Source organism: Diabrotica undecimpunctata, chromosome 5, assembly GCF_040954645.1.
Source record: "Diabrotica undecimpunctata isolate CICGRU chromosome 5, icDiaUnde3, whole genome shotgun sequence".
Classification (NCBI taxonomy): domain Eukaryota; kingdom Metazoa; phylum Arthropoda; class Insecta; order Coleoptera; family Chrysomelidae; genus Diabrotica; species Diabrotica undecimpunctata.
The window spans coordinates 8,987,693-9,013,312 of record NC_092807.1 but is presented as its reverse complement, the minus strand read 5'-3'; the positions used below and the strand labels follow the sequence as shown (position 1 = coordinate 9,013,312).

General features: G+C 33.6%; 1 protein-coding gene across 1 annotated transcript; it reads left to right on the top strand.

The window, feature by feature from the left end:
* On the top strand, nucleotides 1–24,594 carry LOC140441030 (myrosinase 1-like). The gene is made up of 10 exons (XM_072531424.1): nucleotides 1–137; nucleotides 2,421–2,506; nucleotides 7,456–7,656; nucleotides 9,377–9,557; nucleotides 14,276–14,487; nucleotides 14,547–14,641; nucleotides 19,442–19,714; nucleotides 19,936–20,073; nucleotides 20,450–20,550; nucleotides 24,448–24,594. The coding sequence occupies exons 1-10, from the start codon at nucleotides 88–90 to the stop codon at nucleotides 24,572–24,574; spliced, it is 1,464 nt and encodes a 487-aa protein (XP_072387525.1). The 5' UTR covers nucleotides 1–87; the 3' UTR covers nucleotides 24,575–24,594.
* The last annotated feature ends 1,026 nt before the right edge of the window (nucleotides 24,595–25,620 follow it).

Below are 25,620 nucleotides of genomic sequence, written 5' to 3'. Positions count from 1 at the left end.
AAAACCTTTTGACCGTTATTCTTATAAAAATCGATGTATTTGTAAATAATAATCTCTAAAGGTTTTCGAACAATTTATGTAGTAATTATGATATTTAATTTTAAAGTTCTGATTTTAGCTGTTTTATTTATCAACATGTAAGTAAATAATTTTAATGTTTTATCTTTTCTTATAGCTTTTTATACTTCTTTATTTATTTTTCGTAATTTTTCTTCGTCAATGCTTCGTCAGCATTTTACTCGAGCCTCTCGAATAGCTTCTACGATATTTTCGTTTAGGGTATTTACATTATTTATGCATACATTTTGTTGTAGGATTTTATTGATATTGTCTTGGCATTCACTTAAATTCGTTGGGTCATTCCATATCGGGTTGGCTTTTTTCCTAATCATTTTGGATCTTCCTGTTATTAAGTCTAATTTTAGTTTGGCTCTTACCATTCTATGAAATATGAAATATATTCTATGAAAGAGAAGTGACTGGAATGGATCGAAATAGACCGCAAGGTCACATAAAAGACAAAAAAGGAGTACTACTAATAGATTTACCAGAGAAATTAAGACGATGAGAGGAGTACGTTAGAGAACTTTTCCAAGATGAAAGAGGTGAAATGCAGAAAATACAAGAATTAGATCCTTTAGAGAGACAGAAGATCATGATAGATGAAATCAAATATGCTATTAAAACTCTACAGACAATAAGGCAGCTGGATTAGATGAAATACCAGTAGAACTGTTAAAACTACTGGAAGAGGATAACTTGGAAGTATTGACAGATTTATTCAACACAGTGTACGGTACGGGAATAATACCACAAGAGTGACTGAAGTCAGCATTTATTCCCTAAAAAACAAGCAGCAAAAGAGTGCTCTGATTATCAAACACCGAGCCTCATGAATCATAATTTAAAAGTGCTGCTGAAAATAATACATAAGAGAATATACACAAGGCGAGAGGAGGATATCAGTCAGACGCAGTTCGGGCTCCGAAATGGAATGGGTACTCGAGAAGGACTATTTGCCATCAACATATTGATTCAGCGATGTCGGGATGTAAACGTGGATCTACACTTGTGCTTTGTTGACTACGAAAAAGCTTTCGATAAAGTAAGACATGAAAAACTAATACCAATACTTATGCATATATATATTAAAGCTTAAGTCTGAATAGTGCTGAGATGGAAATTACTATAAACACTAAAAAAACTAAGTACATGCTAATTACAAAAAGACCACAAAATATACATCACCTATTGACAATCAATGGTAACGTGATCGAACAAGTAGAAAAATATCAGTACTTGGGAACTTTGATCAATGAAACCAATGATCATACTGCAGAAATAAACAGGTGAATAGAGATTGCCAGATCAGCATTTATACGAATGAAGCCACTCCTAACGTGCAAAAATCTAAATTTGGAGATCAGACTACGTACCATTCGCTGTTATATATTTTCAATATTATTATATGGAGCTGAGACTTGGACATTAAAAAAATGTAATTTAAAAAGAATCGAGGCTTTCGAACTCTGGTTATACCGCAGAGTATTAAAAATATCATGGACTGATAGAATTACAAAAATTGGTACTGGAGAGGGTTGGTAAAGAAACAGAACTAATCACCACTATACAAACCAGAAAACTGGAATACCTAATCCACGTGATGAGAGGACCAAAATATGAAATTTTGAGACTCATAATACAGAGAAAGATTCAAGGAAGAAGATCTGTTGGCCGAAGGCAGAACTGATGGTTGAAGAATCTACGTGATTGGTATCAAAGCAGATAAACTGATTTGTTTAGAGCAGCAAGTTCAAAAATAAAAATAGCTGATATGATTGTTAACCTCCGTAGGGAGACATCACTCTAAGAAGAAGATTCTAGGATCGCTGCCTGTGGTAAAGTCCTATTAAGGACTTTGAAATCGTTGAATATATGTTTTTTGTGAATCATGGAAAAGCCATCTCGCCAACAAATAAAATTTAAAAAAGACTTAAGGCAGAAGGAAAATTATTTGGCTCTTAACTTCACAGATATATTTGAATTTACACCAAACTAAATATTTAGGGGAGCTGCGAATAAAATCATAATTGCCATATTAATCTTCAACCCCTTGCGATGAGATGGAATTTGAATAAGATTTCAACAGGAGTGTTGCCATTTCTGAAAACTTATATAGCATCCCTCGTACTGTATCCCATCATAATCTTCCACTTCTGTAACAACAAAGTCTTGTATGTATATTATTTTGCATTAAAATTTATAGCTCTTCTATACCTAATACTAGTTTCATATTAATGGTCAGTCCTTTGAAGATACCGAAAGAAAAACTATTCAATCGATTCAAACAGCAAGCTTTAACTCGTAAACAGCTAACAATGGGTTCTGGTTAATTAATTTTTGCATGATTTATTTTTCAGTTTGGCTGAAGATTATGTAATTAACAATAAACGATTCCCTGCTGATTTTATGTTCGGCGTGGCAACGTCTGCATACCAAGTGGAAGGTGAGATCGGTTAACTATTTAGTGATGTTTCAAATTTGGAACGTTTTCGGTAACAAATACTATTCTTTTTGTAATTAATATAAATGATAATTATAGTTAAATCTTAGAGAATTCAAAGAATGAAAAGCCTTTTTGAGTTTTCTTTTGATTGACAGAAATATACTATGCGGTGATTTGAATATTAATTACGCTGTTGCTTATGCTACCCAATTATCCTTGTAGACTAGGCGGGATCTGTAGAAATTCAGACCATAATGGACATTTTCCATAGGAAGCTATTTTTTTGCTGGAATCCCTTCAGGATGTGCCCAATATCGATAATCACGATATGCGCCAGTCGCAAACCCTGTGCTAAATTTTTTATTTAACAAAATCTGAAAACAATTGAAAATTTCTCATTTTTTTGCTCCTATATTCGTTTATAATTCAAAAAATATTGATCCTAGAGAAAAAATTATAGGAAGTTAAAAGTTTCGTTATTCAATTTTACACAATATTTCGTTAGCTAGAAATTAAAAATTTAATGTTTAATGTTGAAAAAATAGCAATAATTGGAAAAAAAAATCCAAAAAAAAAGAAGTTAATCCTTTAAATATTTTCGAGTTTTTAAACTTGACTTACAAGCTCCATATTCCGCCTAGAAAAACTTTTTAATATGTTTAAAACGTGTGCTAAATTTTGTTAAGATCGGTTGGATAGGTTTTGCATAATAATTTTGCAATCCAGCCTACTGGAAAAAAATCGTAAATTTTCAAATTTTTAGTACGCCCTAAATAAGGCTTTTAGATAGTTGTAAATTTTTTTACATATAAAGGAAGGCTCAAGCTTTCAAACGCTTTTTGTAAAATTCAAATCGGTTGACTAGGAGAGCCTAGAACATTTTTTAAAGTTTTAAACATTTTTTAGGCTTATAAACAAATTGAATAATTTTACGAGCTTTAAACATATCAATTTCAAAATTTATACACTTAAAGAACATTAAAAGACGCTACTTAAAATAAAAAAAGATACATTCGGCTTACTGGTTGCCGAGATATTGAAGGTCAAAGTTGGCATACATTTGCCGTGTAACCATAAGTGATAGAGGGCTCGTTTTTAAACAAATACCCTCAAGTACTTTTTATATTAAAAGTTTTAAGTAATGCGTTTCACGGCAACATCTATAAAAAGGACAAATAAAAAACCATTTTCGCCTAAAATGTCGCTCGAAATGCATAAGAGGTGGTGGTGGGGGACATTCACTCGAAATGTGAATCGGCGAGTTCAAAATCATAGCGCGCGCTAAAAATTGCATTATCTCGGCTTCTTGTTAACCAATTTTGCTCTTTTTTTATGAATCGATGTCTCGGACGACAAGGATTTCAAATATTATATTTTCAAATACCATTTTTAATTGCAAATTGAGAAATTTGCAATAAACAATTGTATGTTAAACAAGTACATAATTGCATTTTTTCTTCATGCATATTTTTTGAGCTTGCAATTTATACATTGAAGTAAATTGTTACTTTTAGTAAACAAATATGTATTTATAAATTGTTAATAAATAATTTAAATTGTTAAAACAAAGGCGAACGAAAAATTTTTTTTTTCATAAATAAACTTTATTTTGACTTCAATAATTTTTTTTAAGTCTTTTTCTTTTTTTTTGAACGACAAGAATCTTCAGGTTTTATTTCTTCCTCAAAACCTTCATTTTCTATTTCAATATCTTCATCCTCGATCTGTAAATTTAATTTTCCTTCTCCTTCATCTGTAGCTTTATCTTGTGCCTCTAGAAAATCTAAGGAATCCATCGACTCCATATCCATATCTCGTTCAACTTCTTTCAATATTTTACTGTGTTCAATATTTTTACATGTCTGACCATTGCAGTGAAGACAATAGTCAGAACATTTGAGACCATGTTTGATACAACTGCTTGTTTTTGTACAAAGTTTTTTACATTTGCAACTAATATTTCTGAATAATGAGTCAGGTAGTAATACCTGCTCAGTTTGCATTGGCTCAAGACCATTTTAAGTTAGTTCCCACTCCCACTCAGTAGCATTCAGGTTATTTCCAAGCCACTGCTGTACTTGAAAATATACACGAAGCGAGTGTTGCTCAGCTGCAGATTGTGTTGGTGGCAGCATGGACAATTAAAATTTTTTATTTTTGCAACCTTTTTTAAAGCACAAGTAGCGAATTTTATTCAATGTAAAATCGCACTTTGAGTGGCCCGAATATATCTTTTTTTTTTTAAGAAGCGTCTTTTAATGTTCTTTAAGTGTATAAATTTTGAAATTAATATGTTTAAAGCTCGTAAAGTTATTCAATTTGTTTATAATTATTGTCTAGCATATATAAAAAAAGTTTAAAACTTTAAAAAATTTTCTAGGCTCTCCTAGTGAACCGATTTAAATTTTACAAAAAGCGTTTGAAAATTTGAGCCTTTCTTTATGGGTAAAATAATTTGCAACTATCTGAAGGCCTTATTTAGGGCCTACTATAAATTTGAAAATTTGCGATTTTTTTCGAGTAGGCTGGGTTGCAAAATTATTATGCAAAACCTATCCGACAGATCTTAACAAAATTTAGCACACGTTTTAAACATATTAAAAGGTTTTTCTAGGCAGAATATGGAGCTTGTAAGTCAAGTTTAGAAAGTCGAAAACATTTAAAGGATTAAATTCATTTTTTTGTACTTTTTTTCCAATTATTGCTATTTTTTCAACATTAAACATTAAATTTTCAATTTCTAGCTAACAAAATATTGTGTAAAATTGAATAACGAAACTTTTAACTTCTTAGAATGTTTTCTCTAGGAATAATATTTTCCGAATTATAAACGAAAATAGTAGCAGAAAAAAATGAGAAATGTTCAATTGTTTTCAGATTTTGTTAAATAAAAAATTTAGCACAGGGTTTGCGACTGGCGCATATCGTGATTATCGATATTGGGCACATCCTGAATGGATTCCAATAAAAAATAGCTTCCTATGGAAAATTTCCAATCCAAAACAGATCCCGCCCAGACTATTTATCTGAATTATTATTTTAAATCCCTGATTCTATGTACCAGGGATTTAAAACTGGAACTAAGAGTTAGGTTGGCGAGGTGCTATGTTTTTTCGACCTTATTTTATGGAGTGGAATCTTGGACCTTGAATGCTACATCAATGAAAAAACTGGAATCATTTGAGCTGTGGGTGTACAGAAGAATTCTTAAAATATCATGGACAGAACACGTCACAAACAAAGAGGTTCTGAGAAGGATGAACAAAGAAATGGAAATTTTAAATTCAATAAAAACAAAAAAATTGGAATATCTCGGACATATTACACGTGGAGAGAAATACACCTTGCTCCAACTGATCATGCAGGGAAAGATCCAAGGAAAGAGAAGCATAGGGAGGCGTAGAATGTCATGGCTGCGCAACCTGAGAGAGTGGTACGGATGTACATCAAATGAACTTTTCAGAGCAGCCGTCTCAAAAGTTCGAATAGCTACGATGATTGCCGACCTCCGCCGCGGAGATGGCACTTGAAGAAGGGAAGATCTGATCATGAAGCAGTATATACCAAGTTTAACACTCTTAACAAACAATTTATGCTTGAACTTTTGGTTGGACTTTCCCTCTGTGGACATTGACTATAATTTCAGTGATTTTTTAGATAGGCTTGTCTATATTTTCAATAACGCATATCAGCTAGGTATATGCGTTCGCTAATGTACATCAATAAATTTACTACCAACGTTTTTGTTACTAAATATTTCTCAAACTACAGAGGAATCAATCTAAAACTATTAGTATCGTCTGGGAAGCTCTAAAAATGTTGCAAGAGAAACTTGGTCTATAATAAACGATCTTCGAAATAAAACTAACAGAGCTCAAACACTTTCTCTTCCAAACCCTGAAATTCTAAATGAATACTTCGTTAATGTGAGTAAAAATATAACATCAGCTATTTTGCCGCAATAAGATCTTATTTCCTCTCACAAATTTAAAAAAGGTTTCAAATTCATTCTTTATAAGACCAGTTGATAAATCTCAACTGATCCAAACAATCAGTAGTATCAAAAGCAAATCTACCTGTAGTACTGACGGACTATCCATAAAAATTTTCTTAAATCTCCCAAAAAATATGTTGGAAATCCTGGTCTCACTAATTAACGATTCCTTTGAAAAAGGTGTATTTCCAGACTACCGAAAGACAGCCATTATCATTCCTCCTCATAAGGGTGGTGAAAAATCCAATGTCTGCAACTATATACCTATTGCCTTACTACCGGTCCTATCCAAAATTATCGAGAGACTTATAAAAGCCCGACTTATGTCCTTTCTAGTTGAAAACAGCATTTTATCACAAAGTTAGTTCGGCTTTTTATCTAATAAATGTACCAGTGATGCTGTTTTCTGTACTACATGAGGTTTATCAAGCACTAAACAATAATCTTTACCCTGCCACTATTTTTTGTGACTATGCCAAATCTTTTGATTGTGTAAATTACGACATTTTGATAAAAAACTAAATTTCTACGGAATGCGAGGTATTTCTTTGAATTGGTTCCAATTTTACTTGAGGAATAGGAAACAGCTAGTTAGAGTAAATGATACTGACTCTCGTCACAAAAGCATTGAATGTGGAGTACCACAAGGTTCCGTATTGGCTCCTCTTCTTTTTTCTTTTTCTTCTTCTTCTTTTCTGAAGATTGATTGATTCTTTTTGCTGATGATACCATTATTACCTAGAGGAACTCTAATATTGCAGCTCTTCATGCAACTATAACTTCTGATCTACTTAAAATAAAAAACCCTAGGCTAAAGGCCTAGATAGGCTAAAAGCCTAATCCTTGAAGTGCAAAAGAAGATTAAAAAAAACAAAAAAACAATTACACAAAAAATAGCTTCTAAAATATCATACTTTATATTATAGTATACAATGTAATAAATAATCTATTTTAGGTGGTTGGAATGAAGATGGCAAAGGTGTAAACATCTGGGACTACTTTACGCACAAAAATTCTTCGGTTATTCGAGATAAAAATAACGGAGATATCGCTTGTGATTCCTACCATAAAATTAAAGAAGATGTGGCTTTATTAAAAGACCTTGGTGTAAGCCACTATAGATTCTCTATTAGTTGGACAAGAATTTTACCCAACGGTAAGTCGAAAAATACAGTAAATTCATTCTATACATTTTTCGCATTTATACTTGAGTCTTTGACATGTTTTATTTTTTTGGGTCCTCCTACACTTCCTCGTGCTTCAGATTGTTGCAAGAATGCAATGAAAGAAATTTTTGCAAGATGCTGCTCAAGCCGCATGCCGGTTTATGAAATGCAGCTGCATACTGAACACTCATTGATATTATGTATGTCTGAGGACTATTAGCTTTATTGCACACCGAAAAATATGGAATGTTTCTTTGAGGACATTGAAGTCACATTACTCCAAAGCAAGCATATAATTTCATAAATTTCATAAAAAGAAGCCAATAGTGGATAGCAATGTTAGAAAGGGAATACCAAGAAAATTAGTTGAATTAACGCAAATGTGCGTGACAGACTCATATGCGCAAGTAAAGATAGGAAGCAGAACATCTATGTCATTTGGTATAAATTCAGGACTTAGACAGGGGGACCCCTTGTCACCGTTGCTGTTCAATTTTGCTTTACAATATGCAATAAGTAAAACATCGTCTGAGCTGACGGGTTTGAGCGAGAAGGATTTGTTGATCAAGGATCAAAACTGTTGCTGGCCTTTGCTGATGATATAGATGCAGTCACGCATTGTACAAGAGACGTAAGAGAGGTGTTTTCACAGCTCAAGGAGGAATCAGTTAGTCTGGTTCTCCGAATAAATGAATAAAAGACGAAATACATGCTAGTAACCAAAAATCCAAGACCAAGAGTTAGGCAGAACATCAGTATTAATGATCACAACATCGAAGTAGTAAAGGAGTTTAAATACCTGAAGCGATAATCACAGCGGACAACCACATAGAAAAAGAGGTCTCAGCAAGGATAGCTGGGGGAAATAGAGCATTATACTCCCTTTCAAAATTATTAAGATCGATGCTGCTAAAGAGAAAATCTAAATTAACACTGTACAAGTCGATTATTTGCCCAATTATTACATATGGCAGTGAAACATGGACTCTCAACCAGCGGAAAATCAGAAAAAGACAAAATATTGGAGAAGACGCCGCAATGCTGAATTGATGACTCTGTATGGAACTGAAAACATAGTTAGACATATCAAGGCAAACCGAATAAGATGGGCAGGTCACGTGGTACGGTCAGAGGATGACAGAGTGTTAAAGACAGTGTTTTTTAAAAGACCAGATGGTAGAAGATCAGTAGGCCGACCGAGAAAAAGATGGAAGGATGACGTTGAAGCCGATTTATCTAGAATTGGGGTACAGCAATGAGAAATAGAAGCACAAGATCGTACAGGACGATAGTGGATGCGGTGAAGACTCACCCCGAGTTGTAAAGCCAGTGAAGAACAAGGAGAAGAAAGCAATGGCAGTTATGAAGTGCAGAAACTAATTTATCTCTGCTTTATATATTTTCCAAACGCGTTTCATTGGGTATATCTCGGAGTTCAAATTGAAGGAAAAACCATCGGCAACAATAAATATATCGATAATAAATCGATCATGATTAAACGTACCAAAGATTTGCATTTGATTAAGTTACATTTTGTTGTAGCATTCTATTGTATTTTATTCTAGTATTGCTAACCCATTAATAGAATGTAGCAGGCTTTGCATTTTATCCATTTGTGACTTTACAATGGCTGCTTTTATTTTTCTGCTTTAGAATTTTTCTATTCATTTAAGTTAAGTGGCAGTTATTAAGTATTTTATCTTTTTGTAGGTTTTCGAGACGAAGTTAATCAGAAGGGAATCGACTATTACAAAAATCTTATAAGAGAACTAAAGGAAAATAATATAGAACCGCTGGTAACACTCTATCACTGGGATTTGCCTCAATTTTTACAAGATTTAGGAGGATTCTTTAGTAATTCGCTTGAAATTTGGTTCGCAGAATATGCTAGGTAAGTATATAAGTACAAGGGTCCATGATAATCCAACAGGCATGGGACCAAAGGGGTGAAAAGACCAGAAAAACTTCTTTTGTCACCCAGGTATGGCTTTGCCACATGTACGTAATTGGTAGCTTCTCAATTTTAACATTTTTGAAGGCACGAGGTGTTTTGGACTGACCCACGATTAGCAATTTCAATTTGTGGGATCCTGATGCATTCGTGCATACCATGAGAGTGAGACGTTCTTTCTGAAGTTTTCTACCAAAAATGTTTTTTTTTCGACTGAAGTGACAAATGTTGGAAGTTTCCTCCAGTTTAGTCTGGTTTCATCAGCTTTATAAAGTTGTTCACCGTAATTAGATCTAATTCGGTGATATTTTTGCTTAAATTCTGAATAAATTCAGATATCTCAGACTCATCTGCACTCAAATTCACTACACTCATCTGCAAAAATCGTATTCCGTACCGTTTTTTGAAATTTTCGAACCAACCTTGACTAGCACGAAAATCAGTTTTCTTTGTTAATTCCTGATAAAAAAATGAGCTTTATTTTTTAAAATGTCACCCAAAGTAGGAGCTTGTCTGCTTCGTTGTTGCTTAAACCAGATGTGCAGAGCTTCTTTAACATCAGGAAATTCACACATTTTAAGGGTTTTTCTGTCCTTCCTCATCCTCTATAGATTTCATAAATGTTTAGAATTTTTCTTTGTTTTTCATAAAGTCGTACACTGTAGCTCGTCCAATAACATAGAATCTAGATATCGCAGTCGGAGTTTCACCACAATCGCATCTCTTAACAATATCCCATTTATCTTTTAGAGTCAGCGTTTTGTGCTTTCATTTTAAACTTTTGCTCGCTATTGAACTAAACTTTCTAAACCAATTAAATAAAGGTTTTGCATCACGTATTCTTCTTCTTTTTTTTGTGCCTATTCGTTTCGAATATTGGCGATCATTCTGGCTATAATTATTTTATTAACCGATGCTTTAAACAGATTAGTTGTTGTTGTGAAGAACCATTTCCTCAGGTTTTTAAACCATGATATTCTTCTTCTTCCATATACAAAACCATAGACAAAACCATAGACAAACCCATATACAAAACCCTTATACAACCAGTGTTGATATATGGGTCAGAGACATGGACTATTTCCAAGGCAGATGAAAATCTCCTGCTTATATTTGAAAGAAGGATCCTGAGAAGGATATTCGGTGGCATCTGTGGAAATAGTGTTTGGAGAAGGAGGTACAACTACGAGATATATCACAGAGATAAACATATATTTGGTGGTAAAGACGTAGTATCCTTTATAAAAATAGGAAGATTAAGATGGGCAGGACATCTGGCAAGATCACAGCAGAACAACCCTGCTAGAAGAATCCTTATGTCGCAACCTGTGGGAAGTAGAAGTAGGGGTGGGCCAAAACTCAGATGGGGGGATGGTGTAGATGAAGATGGTAGACAAATAGGCGCAGCAAACTGGCAACAGTTGGCAATGGATAGAACTCACTGGCGTAATAGACTTGGGAAGGTCGAGGATCTTTTATAGGGCTGTAGCACCAATGATGACGATGATGATTCTTCTTCTTCCAATTCCTCGCTTTCCGAATATTTTGCCTTGAGGGATTATTTTCAGTAATCTATATTTAGTGATGTTTCTCATTATATGTCCGAGATATTCTAACTCTCTCTTTTTAATCGTATACATCACTTATCTTTCTTTCCCCATTCTTCGTAGTACAGTCTCCTTGGTTATCTTGTCCATCCATGATATCCTTAGGATTCTTCTATATAACCACATCTCGAAGGCTTCAAGTTTTTTCTCCATCGCTTCAGTGAGTATCCAGGATTCAACTCCGTAGTATAATATCGAGAAGATATAACATCGTAAGAGCCTTACTTTTATCTCCAGATTAAGGTTGTGGCTTTTAAAGAGTTTGGCCATGTTGTTGAATGCACTCCTAGCTACCTCTATTCTACATTTTATTTCTTGTGAGTGATCCCATTGTTCGTTTACTATTGTTTCAAGATAGAGGAGAAACCCTGGTTAACTTCCTACATAGCAACAAATATTTCGTAATGAACACATTTTATAAGAAAAAACCGCAAAGAAAGTGGACGTGGTTATCACCAGACGGAAAAACAAGGAACGAAATCGATTACATCATGTGTAACAAGAAAGGCATCGTAGAAGATGTAACAGTAATAAATAATGTCTCTCTGGGTAGTGATCACAGAATGGGTAGAGCTAAACTAAGGATTAAGTATAGCAAACGTAGAATTAACTTTAATAACACGATACAAATAGACACAGAAAAGCTAAAAGTCGATAAAGAAAAATATGCTAGCAAATTAAAACCGCCCAAGCACTGAATCTAGAACAACTCAGCGTTAATAAAATTAACTCAGTTATAACAAAAGAACTATTGAATGCTAGCTCAAAAGTAGCAACCCGCCATAACAACAAAAAATCCAAAATAAGTGCAGAATCGAAGAATATGCTGAAACAACGAAAAGAGCTTCTGTCACTAAACAAAAGAAATACCACAGAATACAAAGAACTTAATCGAGCCATACGAAAACAGATAAAAGACGATATTAAAAAACATCAACAAGAACATGTAGAAAGAGTGATAGAGAAAAATCGAAGTCTGAAATATACCAAACCGAACTTAGGAAAGAAAAATATTATAACTATGAAAAATCAACAAGGCCAACTAGAAACAAGCAAAGCTCAGATATCAAACATAGTTGATAACTTCTATACTGAGTTATACCGCTCAAGAAACGTTCCCTCCGACTCTTCAAAGCAAAATCTGAAAAGACAAATAACAAACGTAAATTCTGAAGTAATGCCCGAAATAAGCGAAGTAGAAATAAAAAATGCAATTAAAGAATTGAAAAGAAATAAAGCACCGGGTAGTGATGGAATTCTGGCAGAAATGTTGAAAGAAGGCGGAGAAGAAGTCATCAGGTACCTAAAAATACTTTTTAATAAATGCCTATTTGAAGGAAACATACCAAAGGAATGGAATACTGCTAATACAATATTAATACACAAAAAAGGGGACAATACAGATCTGAAAAATTATCGTCCAATATCACTATTATCACAACTTTATAAAACATTCACAAAAATAATTACAAATAGATTGACAACAAAGTTCGATATATATCAACCAGTAGATCAAGCCGGATTTAGAAAAGGGTTCAGTACATGTGACCATCTTCACACACTAAAGGTCCTAATAGAAAAAGTTAACGAATACAATTTACCAATCTGTTTAGCATTTATAGACTACGAGAAAGCTTTTGACAGCATAGAATTATGGGCTATTGAGGAAGCACGGGTCAACAGCAGAATAGATTCTAGATATAGGATATTAATACATAATATATATCAACACGCTGAAATGGTAGTCACGATGGATAACGGAATAAAAACGAGGCCAATAAAAATCAACCGAGGAGTAAGACAGGGAGACACCATATCTCCAAAACTATTTACTGCCGCACTTGAAGACATCTTTAAATCACTAAATTGGGAAACGAAGGGACTATCGATAAACGGAAAGTATTTAAACCATCTAAGATATGCAGATAACGTAGTACTAATAGCCGACAGCTAGAAAGAACTGAAGACGATGATCAATGAGCTTCATACGGAATCCATAAAAAAAGGACTGAAAATGAATCTGAGTAAAACTAAGCTAATGTCGAATAAAGATGATCAACCGACGATAACCATCCAAGGAACAAAAGTGGAACATGTAGAAGAATACATATATCTGGGTCAGAATATCAAGGTAAACAAAGGAAACCAAACTACCGAAATAAGCAGACGAGTAAGAATGGGATGGGCCGCATTTGGAAAACTCTCATACATACTGAAAGACAAAAAGATACCCCAAAACCTTCGAACCAAAGTGTTCGATTCTTGTATCCTTCCCGTTCTCACTTACGGAGCTCAAACATGGACATTCACAAAAAAGAACATGGACAAGATTCGAAAAACTCAGCGAGCCATGGAACGACAGATGCTTGGTATCTCACTAATAGATCGGCAAACGAACGAAGCAATCCAGAACAAAACAAAAATAAAGGACGCCGCGAAACAAGCAGCTAAATTAAAATGGAAATGGGCTGGACACAACGAACGTCTCGCAGATGGTAGATGGAACAAAGAAGTCGGAAACTGGCGACCGTACGATGCGAAGAGACCAAGAGGAAGACCTCAAATGCGCTGGAGCGACGATATCAAAAGAGTCGCAGGACCAATGTGGAAACGCCTAGCACACAACAGGGATGAATCGCGAGAAATGAGAGAGGCCTTTATTCGACAATTCGGATAGAAAAAGGGCTATAAAAAAAATATTTTTGCTGCGTTTTACTGTATCTAAAAACCCTATCGAACCAAACTGCTCACGGAAAACACGCGAAATGAAGCATCCGGTAAGAATGAGATTCATATCATGACAGGTTTCAGTACAAGCAAACACGGCGGCGACCTTGACGGAAGGTGCGTCGGACTACCGAACGTGCCAGATTGCAAAACATCGGAGTATCAAGGGTGTACTGTACTAACAACTTGTAGGACTAAAGCCAAATTTAAAAAATATTGTATATTATTTGAACTGTTTTTTGTTCATTTTTTTCTCGAAAACTTTTAAAATTCATTTAGAGTTTAATACAGAAATGACAATACATTTTTTAAATCGTTTTACAGAATTTGCTTCAAAGCTTTTGGCGAGGATGTTAAATATTGGGTAACGTTTAATGAACCTTCATCTATTTGCAACAATGGATATGGTAATGGAAAATCTGCTCCAGGAATTTATAATCCAGGAATTGGAGAGTATCTATGTATTCATAATCTTCTTAATGCTCACGCTGCAGCCTACCATGTTTATGATAAAGAATTCAGAAATAATTACAATGGTGAGAATAAGTATAAATATGAGACAAATATACTCCCTCTTCTAACCTTTCTGTTTTAGGTAAAATAACTATAGTTCATAGTATAAGTTATTGTCAACCTAAAACAAATTCCTCGGAAGACATTGAAGCAGCAGATCAGAAAATGCAGTTCAATGTAAGTAAATATTTATATATGTACCAGTCAATAGTAATCTGCATTTTTATTGACTGATTTATTGATATTCATCCATTGCTAGATAAATTATTTATCCGCTTTAAGAAAACTGGACGAGTACAAGATGGTATTCGAACAGGTAGACCAAAAACTGTTATAAATTACAATATAACTTTGGATTTAATGCAAAGTTTCATTGAAGATCTACATACATTCTCACCCTGAGCTACAAAAATACATGGTGTAGGTCATTGTTCAGTCTTGAGTGTATTACATAAGAATTCATTTAAACCCTACAAAATCCAGTTGCTGCAAGAATTAAATGAAGATGACTACGACCGTATATTACAGTTTAGTGAGGTCATGATGAATAAAATTGTAACTGACGCGGACTTCGTTAACAAGTTTTTCTGACGAAGTAATATTTACACTGTATGTAATTGTAAATCGCCAAAAATTAAGGTATTGGAGTGAGGTAAACAAAACTAAATGTATGATCGGGTGTAGTGGGTACTCAGTGAATTGGACAGTTTTTTCCGGCGGGCGAACTTTCGACACCAAATTGTCTTTGTACCTGGGGTAATCGAAGGGTCAAATTTTATTATAGGAAATATAAATTATTTCAGTTGTAATTTATTTCTTGTTTGACGTTGACTTGTGCACGTATACGGATATTTAAAAAATGAGTTTGATAAAAAGTTCCCGTGGTCGAGATTTATTAGTGGTGAAGCATCATTCGTTCTCGAAACAGAAAGTGTTAAATAGCGGCGAGATATTTTGGCGCTGCATCCAAAGAAACACTAAGTGTTCCGCAAAAGTGTTTACAATAGGCTGTGAGGACCTCACCATCACAAGAAGTGATTTGGTACATAATCATGAAGCCGATCCAAAAAAGCTTGAAGTAAAGATGGTAACCAATGCATGTAAAAGAAAAGCCCAAGAGGACATATCGGAAAAGCCTGCCAAAATTACAAGAACTGCTGTTGCTGAGTGTGATGCCAATTTGCTGACGGTTCCTGACATAGCTAGCATAAGAAAGAACATTTACAACTGTCGTCGTAAACTGTTACCAGGTCCGTTACCAAGAAGCATATCAGAAGTCCATAACGCGGTTAGTAATTATTCTCCTAAAACCTGTCGCAATGAAAGTTTTTTGTTTTTAAATCATCCTGAATTAAATGTAATTATATTTTCATGCGAGACAAATATTCGTTTGTTGTGTATATTAAAAACTTTGTATATGGATGGTACATTTTCATACAGTACCAAATATTTTCTACAATTATTTACTATACATGGCTTGGAAAATGGACATTATGTTCCTTTAGCATACTGTTTGTTAAAGGACAAACTGTCAATGACATACAAAAATTTATTTTCTTTATTAAGGTCTAAGATTTTTGAAACATTTCAATTATCATTAGAGCCAACTGAAATATTTGTGGACTTTGAAAAAGCAATTCACTGTGCTTTATTGTATATGTGGCCCACTGCAAAAATTAGTGGATGCCGTTTTCACTTACACCAAAACTTATTTAAAAAAATTCAATCTTTGGGTTTGGTACAAGAATATAAGGATACAAATTCAGAAATTGGAAAATGGTTAAGGCGTACGTTTGGTTTAACTTATTTAAATCCAGCAGAAGTTGAAGAATGCTTTCTTTATGATTTAATGTCATATAAACCTATAAACGCAACACTTGATATATATGCAGATTATTTACTGGAAAATTACATTTTCGATAGCGCTCTATTTCCACCACACATATGGTCTAATCAGAATCCGTCTATTGCGAGGACCACAAATGCCTGTGAATCCTTTCATTCGAGATTTAATTCTTCTTTTTATTCAACACGTCCTTCTATTTTTATTTTTATTGAAAAGTTAAAAGAATTTCAAGTAGACACTTATGTCAAAATAAATAGTTTACATATACCAGCAAAAATCAAAGATACTACTGTTAAGGCTAAATTGGCATTTTTGGAGAAAATGATGGATAAACTACGATCCCAACAAATACGTAGGTTAGATTTTATAAAAGCTGTATCTTATCATTTCTATAATAGCAAATAAATCATTGTATACAAGTATATTAACGGTAAAATGTACAAAAATTAGGTACTAGTTGTATTATATTTAGATATTATTACAGTTATAAAGAAATAAAATGCACATTACTTTTATTAAAATAAATTAATTAATTAATTATGGTATTTTATTTATGTCGCAGCTATATTTATTTGGTGTCGAATATACCTGTAAGATAAAAACGGGAATTGGGGCTGGTGTCGAAAATTGCCATTAAATTTTAGTCGCTACCTGCTTAGTGTCGAAATTTCCTACGCCCGTTTTTTCATAGAATGAAATTTTATATTATAATTTTGGTTTTTCCCCAATTTTAATGAGATCCAGTTTCGGCAAGACGGAGCTCTAGGTCCTTTTTGGTGCAAATATTCGCCGTTCACCCGATTTGAATCCTAAAGGTTATTTTTATTGAGAATATTGAAGTGAAATCTAAAGTGTTGTAGAGCTTGTAACGAAATATTTTACCTACCACATAGCGTATTACTATGGAGGGAAGTTACTGGGGGTGGAGATAGGGCAAGCAAAATAAACGAAACTTATGCGAACGGCACTCAGGGTTTATTTGGAGTAGCTGGGTCGTGGATAAGTTGAGTGGCAGGGGGGTTGGATTGGGGCAACTACAAAAATGACACAAAAGAGTACTTACATGAATCTCCTGGAACAAATGGGCAAACAAAACAACAAGAAAGGACCTCTAGCAATTTAAAAGAAAGCCGCTTTCGAGGTGTCAAATTATATCGATTACAAGAACAAGTAGTAACTATTAAAATAATTATTAGAAATGCAAAATAAATCTTTTTAAACGAAACTCAAAAAAGGGGTTATAAACTTTTTTTCTAAATAAATAAAAAAAATGGTTTAGAGAAATAAATCAAACATTTATTGCAGTCTCACCACAAACAGTTACAAAAATAGACAATAAAAAAATACTCAAAAATAGACAAAAGACTCAAAGTAAATACAAAAATAACAAAGATAATCACTTCCTTGGTCCTATCTGTTTACAAACTCTGTTTACAAGTGGGAGGTGCTATAAAACTTACAAATAAATTGTTACAAATAAAGAAATATCTTTAAAATGAAACTATTCATAGAAACCTTCTTTAAAAAAACCAAAACAAATTAATGTCAACGAGCTGTCATATGTCAACATTAAATTTAAAACAGAACAATTAAAATGACAGCTAACCACGCCCTAAGACATATATTTTTAATTATTACAAATTCTTTACAAATCCTTATGAAAGCGATTATTATTATTAGAAAAAAATGTCTATCGTTACTTTGTATTACAAATTTCAATAATGAAAGGCTTGCATCTACACATCTTTTAAAATTATTTCTACAACTCTAACCCTTGTTATTTATTACCAGCAAATGTTTGTTACAATACTTGTTTCCCCTTGATACTGCTAACATGATGGATACACAGTACTTTCAGTACCATTTATTCATTCTGGAAATACTGAAAATGCTTTTATTTTTGAAGGTCTGGGTGCTTATTCTTGCTACTTAATAGATAGTTTTTGAACCATCGTCTAAAGCTTTGAGTTTTGTGAAATTTTCATAATAACGTTACAATCGTAGTTGTTACAATAAAGGATTTAAGATATAGTGATTCATCTTCATTATCATCACTGGCTCGACAACCCTTATTTGGGTCTTGGCCTGTTCCAGGATTCTTCTCCATTCTGATCTGTTTCGTGCTTTTTTTCTCCAGTTTTTTATTTTTAAGGTTGTTATATCATTTTCTATTTGTTCTAAGTATCTTAGTCTTCCTCTTGTTCTTTTTCCTACTGGCATCTGTTTGAATATTTTGTTTGGTATTTCGCCTTCTTCTATTCTTTCTACATGTCCTATCCAACGCAGCCGTCCTATTTTAATGAATGTTATAATATCCGGATCCTGGTATATTTTGTATAGTTCAGAGTTGGATCTTCTTCGCCATATTCCGTTTTCTTTTGTGCCCTTATATATGTGTCGCAAGATTTTTCTTTCGAAGGTGGCTAACAACGTTTCCTCTCTTTTAGTGAGTGTCCAGGTTTCTGAGCCATATGAGAGTACCGGTCTTATTAGGGTTTTATATATTTGGCATTTTGTTCTTCTTGCGACGTTATCTGATCTTAGTTGCCTAATTAAGCCATGGTAACATTTATGTGCAATAAATATTCACCTCTTCACTTCCTCCGTAACGTTATTATCAGACGTGACTAGGGATCCCAAGTATATAAAGTTTTTTACCCCCTCTATGTTGTATTCTCCTATTGTTATATTTTGTGGCTGCCTTATTTCTGCGTTTTTACTTACCTGCGTATATTTTGTTTTGGTCTGATTGATTTTGAGACCACTATTTTGTGCAGCTCGTTCCATTTGGTTGTATGACTCTATCATTTCTCTTCTTGATCTTGCGATTATGTCAACATCATCTGCAAATGCTAGTATTTGCACGCTTTTATTAATGATTGTTCCTCGTGTATTGACTGTTGTGTCCCTCAGTATTTTCTCGAGTACGATGTTCAACAAGATGCATGATAGAGCGTCTCCCTGGCGTAGTCCCTTTTTCACATCTATTGTTTCCGTTAATTCATTTTGTATCCGGATTCTACTTTCTACTTTTAGAGATTTTTTTGTCAGTTCTATTAGTTGTGTTGGTATAGTGATTCATCTGGTTATATAAAATATCTCAAGATATATTAACTGATCTCGTTGTTTAGTTGGGTTGGATGGCTGATCCAATATACTTCGGTGACTATCCAGAAATCATGAAGACTCGTATAGCGAAACGGAGCAAATTAGAAGGTTTCATTGAGTCTCGCCTTCCAGAATTCACCAAAGAACAAAAGGAACGACTCAAGAACACTTCAGACTATTTTGCGGTAAACTCCTATGACTCCTACTTTGGGTTTGCCATTCCAGAGCCTGCCATTATTCTACCCCCATCTTTAGATGCGGATTCTGGAGTTGGTGGTACCATGGAAGGGATTGGGGTAAGTATATTTGTCTTGTATTCTACTAAGTGATAAGTAAAGAACATCTGAACACATTTCCATAGGTTTTCCTTCTTTTACTGAATCTTTTATGCTTTTAGGCAGGAGATTGTCACTCTCAATGATTATTATTTTCATGCATGGCTACCAACTCAATGGTTTCTGTTATATTTTCTCTAATATTTTATTTTTAAATTATCCTACGCATTTTTTGTTTTAAGGATGGTTCTTTTGGAATGGGTAAAGTACTACTATGGATTAAAGATCGATACAACAATCCTGATATGATTATTACTGAAAACGGACTAATGACTCAAACAGAAACGTTGGAAGATGATGACAGGATTAGTATGGTGAAAGTATGTATTACAATAAGTTATCGAAAACAAAAAAAAAAAACTTAATTAAAGCAGGCTTTGGAATACCTTTTTTCTTTTGAGTTGTTAGTTTCTTTTGATCTATTTTTGAGTGGGTTGTTAGAAACTTTTTTTAAGCCCTTTCCGTTTCTTCCGTAACATATGTATAAGTTATTTGTTAGTAGTATAATAAAATTCATAAACAAGTTCATTTAAAATTAATAAATAATATCTTAAATACTATTTTTACTTAATTTTTCCAAAAATGTTTGTTAAAATATAAACCTAACTAACACCTTGTATTACGATTTTTTTAATGACTTTATAATATTGACAGTATTTGCTAGTATCGTAAAAATATTTTGTTACTTTGCCATAGAATTGTTTGAGCCGGTTCAGAGATGTTATGGATGAAGTCAACCTGTTGGGATATACGTTATGGAGTGTAATGGATAATTTTGAATGGACAAGAGGATACACGTAAGTATATGCATTACTGTAAAGAAAATTAGTTGTATAAGTAAACTGATTATTTATTTATGAGATTATCGTCCAATTTTATTACTTTTGGTAGTATTACAACAAACTCACCTGGAGAAAGAACGTTTCTTTTGTTGACTTTTATTTCATTTTACTTACAGTTTTTAAATGATGTTTAAGTAAGCTTGAATATGACCAAATTGACCGTATTTTGATAGACAGTAATTATGCAAAACTACTACAAGATGTTGGGAGTTATCAAGGTGCGGATGTGGATTTTGATCTCATACTAATGATTATGAAATTAAATGAGAGGATCCCAAAAATCTAAAAGCAAAGAGCATCATATAAAATCTTTGATGTCACCAAAATCAAGAATAAATACACTGTCGAGAACTTTTAGGTAGATATGACAGCAACTTTGCCTCTTAATGAAAATCTGGGGAATATTAATATGAAGTAGGAATTAATTAAAGAAACTACGAGAGAAGTAGCTCAAAGGAGATTAGGACGTAAAAGAAGAGGAGGGAGAAGAAATAAACGAAAGAAACAGGATAAGATAAAAATACCTAGACAATCCAACTGAACAAATTTAAAGCAAATTTGAAGCAGCGAGGAAAAATGCTACAAATTTTTGTACAGCGCTACAAGTCTTGTAGGCCCCTGGATTCTAAAAACTTGGTTATTTCCCTCCATTTTTTCGGTCTCTTTCTTTCTCTCTCCAATTTCTTCACGTCCATTTCTGACAAGTCTTGCTTTACTGCTTCCAACCGTTTCTTCTTTGGACGTCCTCTTCTTTTTTTCCCATTTCTCCCTTCTTCAGTATAGTTTTAACATTTCGATTCTCTGGCATTCGCATAATGTGATTAAGCCATCTAGCTCTTTGGGTTCGTATTTTTGCCGTAATTGCTGATTTTCCATACATCCTCATTATTTCTTTATTCGTTTGTCTTCTCCAAATATTCTCTGCCGTGTTTATATCTCCGAAGTTTTTTCTGAGCACCTTTCTTTCCCAGATCTCTACTTTTTTTCTTCCTGCTGGTTCATAATCCACGTTTCACTGGCAAACATAACTGTGGGCCGATTACTGTCTCGTAGACTTGCAGTTTAACTGTTCTTGACACATTTTTTGCTTTCAGTAATGAATTTAGTGACCCTATCGCTCTGCTTCCCTTCATTAATCTTTGGACTATCTATTTTTCTTCTTTTTCCGTGTTCGTTATGGTTACTCCACATTCTGGTAAGGTAAATATTCAAATTCTGACACTTTTTCAAAACTATAGACAGTCTCTGCTCCTTTCATTTTGATGTATATGTTATTATTTGTTACCTCTCCTCTCATTTCGATACATTACGTTTCTGTTTGGTTTATTATTAATCTGTATCTTTTCGCTTCTTCTTTAAATTCCTGGAAAACTTTTTCTAAATGTTTTTTTGTTCTCGCTGGTCAGATCATCCGCGTACGTTATGCACTGTTCCCTGCTATTGAAAATAGTCCTGTTTGTGCTTATATTTGATCTTTTTACGGTTTGTTCTAATACTAGGTTGAATAAATTCGTGGATAGCGGATATCCTTGTTTTAAACCTCTATTCACTGTGAACTGTCTTGGAAAGCTTCCTCCCATTGTTACCCTATTCATCGTGTTCTTAAGCGTCATTCTCACTAGCCTTATAAGCTTTTCTGGTATTTCTAATGTTCTCATGGCCTTATATAGTATCGTTCGATTCAGGGAGTCATATGCTTGTTTAAACTCAATAAATAGGATATGCAATATTCGAAATAAATAAATAATAAAATAAAACTAGATTCAAGGTCATATATACAATAAAAATTAATCACGCATTGACGGCGATATGACCCACTGTTTAATATCTGCGAAAAATAAAATACAATTAATGACATAAAATCTAAATAGCAATTACGGTGCGTTAATATACGCACAGAAAGTAGGAAACGGGTCAAAGGAATATATATGGAACGGGCCAATCAACACTCGTCCCAGCAAGAAACGGACAGGCCCAATCAGTACTAGAACACAGGAGAGAATAGATATGTCTTAGATCAATACTCCAAGACTCTAGGGCCAGTGGAGTTGTTGTCAGATCAATACTTCGACGGAACTCTTCTTCTCTTGTGGCGGCTGTTCCTTTACAAGGTCCAAGGCTTTCCATCTCCTCTAGCGCACATCGACGGAGGAGGAACTTGTGGTGGGGATGCCTGTGTAAGAAGCGCTGACGGTACCGAGGCGATGCTTGTCGTTACAATAAGAATATAAGGAATTTCTACCAAGAGGCGAAACGAAGCAGTAAACAATATGAAGAGTCCAAAAATACTATAAGAGCAAATAGGGGCACCTAATAGGTGGAGAAGTTGGATAGATGACTACAGTATTTTAGCGAGTTGCTTAAGTTTGAGAAGTAATTATAAGTAATATGGGAAGGCAATGATCAAGAAGAAGTAGTGGAGATACCGACTATTGAAGAAGTAAGTAAAGTAAGAAAAAACATGAAAAACAAAAGTGCAAGTAGTAATGACATCGCTACAAAACTAATTAAGCAAGAGGAATACGTATTTATAACACATATATGCAGACTACTGATCAAAATCTGCTAACAAAAGAAAATGCCGGAAGCAAGGAGAGAGGCAATAGTATGTCCTATCCAAAATGGGAGACAAAGCGAAATGTGGAAACTATAGGGTTATTACTCTTTTATATGTAACTTTCAAAGTACTCACCAAAATCATAAGAAACAGACTGGACAGGTAATTAAAGGAGCAGGATTACTGCTGAACTGATTTAAAAAAGGCAAATCCTCGATTCACAAAATTTTTGTGCTAAACATGATCCAAACAGTACGTATGAACAACAATTAAACCTAAACTTCTTTGTTATCGACTTCAAACAAGCTTACGAGATAGGATGTCTTTACCTAAACCTAAGAGCACTTGAAAATCAAGAAGAAATGTTTAGGATAGTAAAAGTGATACTACTGAAAACTCACAATAAAGCATGGATAGAAGGAAATTTTAAAGAAAAAAAAAGAGATTAAAGGAAGGGGACTCACTGTCGACAGTACTTTTCAATATCGTTCTGAAGGCATTAACTAGGGAAAGTGGAATATGGTCTAGTTATTAATAAGCAGGAAAAAAAATTATAAAGTATAGCTTCCAAAAGGTATAGGAAATTAAGAAGAGGATTTCGAAAGAAAAGAGAACTGTTAGAGCGCTGTACAAACTATCGAAAGCAAAAAACATCTTAAAGGAGGCAAAATTGAAAATATACCGAACAGTTATCCAACCCACAGACCTTTATGGCACCGAAATTTGGATTATGAATAAAAATCAGGATAATATACTTAATATCTGGGAGAAGAGTGTTTTAAGGAAAGTTTTTAAGATAGCTGTAGATGGTTAAAATATTTGGAGGAGGCAAAACATGCTGAAGAAATCAGTAAAATGCACGAGAACTCGGAAAATAGCCGGATTCTTAAATCAAAAATGCTTAGATGGTTGAACCACGTCACAAGAGTGCAAGATAGAAGAGGGGCAAAGGACTCTTTTCTACTAGATGAAGGGAAGAAAAAAAGAGGACGACCATGAAAGAAGCGGCTCGAATCGTGTAAGAAAGACCTCTAAGGTATATTGAGCTGCTTACTATTCCAGTGTTGTGATGAAAGATGTTAGTATATCCATAAAAAGTTTGATCAAACACATTACACTGTGGTATACCAGCTATAAAATTTACTTTAGGATATGCATGTTTCTTTTGTAAAAAGTGTTTATTTGTACGCCATGTGTTTAAGTAATTATTAATTAAAACTATGAGAGAAATTGTCACACCAAATTTTATTAAGTTCAATTTTAAACATTCAAAATTATTTCTCTTTTCATTTCAGCGCAAAATATGGAATTTACCATGTAGACTTTAACAATCCTAATAGAACCAGAACTCCAAAGAAGTCAGGCGAATGGTACAAACAAGTTATTCAAACCCGATGTTTAACAGATATTTGTGTTGATTAATAAATATAAATAAAGTTCTTTGTAGTTCGTTTAATTTAAATCATATATTACTAACAATATCTGTATAATTAGTTTCCTAAAAAATGGAAGAAATTTTTGGTTTATTTGTATGTGTTGAACTATTCAAAAGTTGTTTTTGTTTTGATAGTGAAGTTAAACAGATGCTTAGACATTATTGTTTGTATTTTGAGAACGATTTCCGAAATGGAAATTAAAACGCCAATAAACTTATTTTATACTTTAATTGTGGCTTATTCCCATTTAAATAGTAAACGTTATTAAAATATCGATTTTTATATTAATTTATCTGGAAAATATGTTGATAATGCTAATAAGTTAATTATTTTTGAGGTGGATCGTGTTATGAGTGAGTGAAATATGGAATTAAAACATGAAATTTACCCAAAAATAAAAGACACAGAGAAAGAAGGAAATGGTTTTTTAGTTTATTCTTTATTCTTTATCAGCTTCAGCTTCAATCATTCTGGAGATACTATTTTCAATTATATCTCCCTAATAACCTCTCTAATTGTATTTAACAACATATCGTTTATATGCTCCAATTAAACAGTACGTTCTCATCCATTATACCAAAATATATTTAACAACTTCCTGGACGTTTTGTTACATATACATTGTATTATATTCAGTTAAATTCGTATAAAGCGTTTATCGTTTAAATAATATTCTTCTGTAGTTACTTATGTAAATCTAGCGTACCGTTAGGGCATAAGTCTTGCGGATGTGGCATTACAATGCAATGCGTCTTTTTGTTTGGCAATAAATAAATTAGGTCCATCATGCAAATCTAACAACAACTGATCACCTGTCAACGTACAAACGGCACTAAGGACATGGGCGGTGCACTGTAGCATACACAATATTATAATTTTGTCAGAAATATATGCAGAGACAGGTTGTTTGAAAGACTGTTTTGTAGAACGTATTTGTTCCCACAAATTTCTTTCATAATAATTGTAAGGTAAATAAGTTTCCTTTAAGGAAGCAACTAATTCAGACCAAGAATTAAAAGATTTTTTTGTAAA

What these genes read in the sequence shown, in the direction of transcription:
- LOC140441030 (XM_072531424.1), top strand. Translation starts at nt 88, where the DNA reads ATGATATTTAATTTTAAAGTTCTGATTTTAGCTGTTTTATTTATCAAC. An exon ending in GTCTGCATACCAAGTGGAAG is followed by an intron (nt 2,507 to 7,455) that starts GTGAGATCGGTT and finishes AATCTATTTTAG; the next exon opens with GTGGTTGGAATGAAGATGGC. An exon ending in GAATGGACAAGAGGATACAC is followed by an intron (nt 20,551 to 24,447) that starts GTAAGTATATGC and finishes TTTTCATTTCAG; the next exon opens with CGCAAAATATGGAATTTACC.